Consider the following 5,126-nt stretch of genomic DNA (forward strand, 5'->3'; position numbering starts at 1 on the left):
ACGTTAATCGACACACGTGTAATAACCTTTACCTATAGTAATGGTGTTTGAGATGTTTGTCAATGGTGTGCGTCCATCATTATGTTCCATCTGATCTGTTTCTATTGGTTCTCCATTCCCCATAAAGAAACCCTATCATGGACAATGGAATGGCTTAGTTAAGTTTTCACATAGTACTTGAGTAAGGGCTGATTTGGTGATCAGGGATCCTGAGGGGATCCATGGAGAGGAATTCCGCTTGCTATTCAAATAGCAAGGAGATTACTCACACATGGATTTGAATAGCAAGGGGATTCCTTCCCCATTCGATATCATTTCAAGGGGTGACTGTGACAGTTGAACAATAAACAAATTGTAATAGTGCGTTTGATCTGGTTGTGATTTGTTCCTTCACCCAATCCAAATATTCTGCCTGATTCTGCAAAACATAGGCACATTTATCCACTCACTTAGATCCAGTTGCATACAAGATTATTCTCATAGCACTCCTGCCGAAGGGGTCTTCCTGTACCACTATTTTTCTTTGGATTGTTTTTGTTTGGTGTCCTCATCTAGCACTTAGCTTCCAGCATGTTAGTACCATCTTCCTTGGTGATCTCCTCATGTCCACCATATTTGGCATCAAGGAGCCAAGGACAGAGCCCTCCAGTGCGAGCCAGCTAATGACACTGGTCTGCTTCCAAGTGTCAGTCTAGCTGGGGAGTGACATTGATGATCTAGATCTGGACGCTGCTAAGCAAGGGGATTGTAGCCTTGAAGGCCGGGCTGGCATACAATGGTGTCCATGGATTCTTACTGCTAGTGAGTAAGCACACCAGCTATGTGCGAATCTAACGGTGTAGTGGCAGCAGGAGCAAGGGTGGAAAGTGATGCTATTTTTTCAACCCAGAGAAAAAATGGTGACACAGGAGCAAAACTCTTTGATGAAGTGCTGCGAGAATAGTTTTTCTTTGCATTGAAGTTCAATATAAGCTACGTATATTTATATTATTATGCAGTCAAAAGCTATATAATTTGATGTAACAGCTAGAGGCGAACCTGGCTGTTAGCGGTGTTGAACAACATGGCGCACTGATGTTGCCCATGTGCGATGTGGTGCATGATTCAGTCCAGCAGGTTCATCTGACCGAGAAAATTGTGCCAGTGACAATTCCTAATGATGTTTGGGTACTTAATACAGGTGCCAGCAATCATATGACAGGAACTCGAACAATGCTAACACAACTCAATACAAGAGTTCAAGGAACGGTGAAATTCAGTGATGGATCTCATGTGAGGATTCAAGGTATGGGATCAGTAATTATGCAAGATCGAAATGAAGGTCACAAGGTACTGACAGATGTCTATTACATTCCTGAATTGAAGAGTAATATTGTGAGTTTAGGGCAATTAGAAGAAAAAGGTTTTACATTTAAGGGAGAAAATGGGAAACTCTGTGTTTATGATCTGGAACAAAAATTATTGATTGCTGCTCCTAGAACTTCGACTGTATATTGTAAAGTTTGGTTTATCCACACCAGTATGTTTGTTGGCAAAGTATGAAGAAAAGGCCTGGCAGTGGCATGCCAGGCTGGGGCATTTGAACTTCAGAGCTTTAAAAAGTCTAGGTGACAAAAACATGGTGGTTGGAATACCAAATGTGAAGCAAGTTGAGCAAGTCTGTGATGGTTGTGTCCTAGGAAAACAACACAGGAAACCATTTCCCAAAGTGTCAGGTTTCAGGGTAGTTAAAAATCTTGAGCTAGTCCATGCAGATCATTGTGGTCGGATTGCTCCCAAGAGCATAGGGGGTGCATCTTATTCTCTGCTAGTGGTAGATGATCACAGTAGATACATGTGGGTAGAGATACTAAAATCCAAAGATCAAGCGTTAGAATGTTTCAAGATAATTAAACAAAGGGTTGTAGTTGAGTCTAGAAATAAACTGAAAGCTTTAAGAACAAATAGGGGTGGTGAGTTTACCTCAAATCTGTTCTCCATTTTCTGTAGTGAAGGTGGGACCAAACACTATACTACAACTCAGGCTTTTAGTTGACTGAAACTTTTATAGTTGATCATCAATTGCTGTAGTGAAGGTGGGATCAAACACTATACTACAACTCAGGCTTTTAGTTGACTGAAACTTTTATAGTTGATCATCAATTGCCTATTCAAGCTACGACAACAGTAAAAGACGGTGAAGGTTTAGTACCGGTGAATCAACTCAGAGGGAGAACTCTCAGCTACGCGCCTACGCATAACAGTGAAGCTGGACCCTCGCATGCTCCAAATTTACCTCAAAGTCAGGGGTCAAGTACTAACCGTCTATAAACTCTTATGTCTTTTCACTTCTCTTTCAATTAGTACTCTCGTCATCTAACCGTTGCTTGCGTTGGGTTAATTTGGTTTATTGATTTTTAGAGATGTACTTTCAATTGAAATAACTTAGTAACTTTGATACGCTTGTAGCAAATAATGGTGCCATGGATCCACCCTGTCTTGAAGCTAATTGCATTAGACCAATATTTTAGTCTTGACAACTCACAGGAAAACGATGTGCCCACAAAAGAAAATAGAGGAACAAATCGAAGGATCCATTTCTCCAACCGAGGTGCCAAGTGATCCTTTACTTTAATCCGGCTTTGACTAATAGTTTCTATATAATATGACATATTATAGTTGGGTATGTCGATTCAAATGATAATTTGAACTGTTCGCGTATATAAAGGTTGGTTGAAATGATAATTTGAACTGTTTCTACGATCTGCTCAAGTCTAGCAGTCTTGTTGCGTATGAAGCAACACCTCATGGACTGAAAAACGGGACAGCTCCTCCCTTACCTCTAAAAATCGGGCATGTGATTAATGGTTGTTTTTCTCAGTGATTTCCTTTTTTCCTTTCATAAAAAACATAAAATGCAAAAATAATTTTTTGGAACTCTATATGAGTAGATCTATATAGTGAATATACGATATAATATGCTTTAGTATAATATTTTTGTTACTTTAGATCTACGCTTTATAGAGCTTTAACTTGAACACTTCTCGTCCGATTTGAAGCTCGTGATGCTCCCAAGGGGTGCTATGAATTGGATCCAGGCTCAATTCCATAGGAGCTTCTTCATGTAGTTTCACCATATGGCGATGCTAAGTAAGTTTGCACTAATTTTTACGGGAATTCAATTTTTCGCACAAAATATTTATTAATCATGGGAACAAAAAAATCCACAAAATATCTCTTATTAAACCCATGTCATAGGTATTACAAACAAAATTCATAGACATACAAGTTTGCCTCATGTTGCTTTTGGTTGATCAATAACAGTACGACACGTATTCTATCAATTATAGAATCTCTCTACGCGTAAACATAGTCCCAATTATTGCTCTTTGCGAATTTGTAGAATCTATGTACGCCTTTGTTCTTCAAGAAATGTAACAGCAAACTGACGGTTGTTCCGCGCCACCAAAGCTTTTTGAATTGCTGCAATGAATGCCACAATTAATGACATCTACACGTAGTTCATGATATAATGAGAACAATCACGATTTAAATGTAACTAATTTTATAGAATATACTTACGTCCAAAATGATGGGTGTTGTGATGGAACGGATTGAAGTGTATTGCGGTATGATCCGAAGACTCGAGGCACTCTAGAATTACACATTTAAATCTCCGTTACGAATCATTATAAAGCAAAACTTAGTGACAGATGTTTTTGAAAGGCGTAAGACATGTTGTACCTTGTCTTCTGAACCGTCTAAACATAGTCCCAATTATTATGCCATAATCCTCCTTAGCCAACGCCCAGCGGAGTTCATTTTTGTTTAGTAGGTCACCCCAAACTTTAATGATATGTAAATACCCCCTACGACATTGATTTTGGTAAGAATAGGTTAGTAATATTTAGATTTGAATATATATATATATACAAAATTAACGGAATATACCTAGCATCCATTATAACAATCTTTCTGAAAGGGCCCCACATCGTGCGATGAATTGTATCCAAGTGGACTACAATAGCCATAATGTCTACAAAAATAACAATTTATAAATGGATTAATAATGAATTCTGTGTAAACGATATTTTAATACTATTAAGAGATCGATATATTCTTACCGACTAAAGTCCTGTTTGGCAACTCGGCAATATCAGCAAGGTTCAAGAGTATTTGTTTTGGGAATGGCGCCATTTGAATTGGAACAGTGTAAGGCTCCACGATAGTTTGTTGGTCAAGACACAATTCCATGGGACCATTTAGATGACAAAAATTAAATTCACCCGGATGAAGACTGAACTTTACATTATGCATCTTGTAAACATGCTTTTCATGGAGCAAATTGTTGAAATGTTTGACTGTCTCATACATATATGTTATGGCCTCGATCTTGGCACCCTAATAGTATTTCAGTAGGAGAAGAGGCGATGGTATGATGATCGTGTAACTTTGATAATGAAACTTAAAGAATTGTTGGCTTACATTGATGTCAGATAAAACGAAATGTTGTCTGTCACGGAAATGTGGTTCCTTCAGGAATTTAACTTCTACCCGAGCGACAATACTGTATTTCCGCGGTAGCCCATAAAAATCTTCTTCACGGTAGTCGTCGAACAACCTGAAGCTATATTAAACATACAACTAAATAACGGTCATAACTTTGATAGACAAATTTTGTGTAAATATATTTATATAATAACTTACATAGGCATCCGTTTTAGGCGGTCCGCTGCGGCTCTTTCGCGGTTCAATACGACCGGTTCCATCAAAAACTTGTTGCCTTAAAATTTAAAAATTTAAATAGAACACATGTCATACTTTCGCGGTTCAATATTCTATTGTTGTTACTGTTTGCACTATGGTTTATGCTTCTCTATGTTTTTCTGGTAAAAAAATATAACTAATATGACACTTGTTCTTTGGGACTTGATGTTTATGTTGAATGCTGCGTGCTTCACAGTCAAGGTACTTAACCAATGACGTGATGTTTGACTTTCTGGTTTAGCAATTCCCATAGTATCCCAAAGTTGTACATGATTTGTAGATTCTTACATGTACCAGGTCCTCCTTTTTTATATTTTTCTTACTAATCATGCATACTACCATTGTTCTCTCATCCCAAAAAATGAATACCAGTAACAACA

General features: G+C 38.0%; 1 protein-coding gene across 1 annotated transcript; it reads right to left on the reverse strand.

The window, feature by feature from the left end:
* Positions 1 to 3,385: 3,385 nt before the first annotated feature.
* On the reverse strand, positions 3,386 to 4,353 carry LOC103640912 (uncharacterized). Its single transcript, XM_020545296.1, has 5 exons — positions 4,104 to 4,353; positions 3,931 to 4,015; positions 3,724 to 3,848; positions 3,562 to 3,633; positions 3,386 to 3,462 (listed from the first exon to the last, which is right to left on the reverse strand). Exons 1-5 carry the CDS (start codon positions 4,351 to 4,353, stop codon positions 3,386 to 3,388), a joined length of 609 nt encoding a protein of 202 aa, XP_020400885.1.
* Positions 4,354 to 5,126: the final 773 nt, after the last annotated feature.

Source organism: Zea mays, chromosome 10 (genome assembly GCF_902167145.1).
Source record: "Zea mays cultivar B73 chromosome 10, Zm-B73-REFERENCE-NAM-5.0, whole genome shotgun sequence".
In the NCBI taxonomy this organism is placed as follows: Eukaryota; Viridiplantae; Streptophyta; class Magnoliopsida; order Poales; family Poaceae; genus Zea; species Zea mays.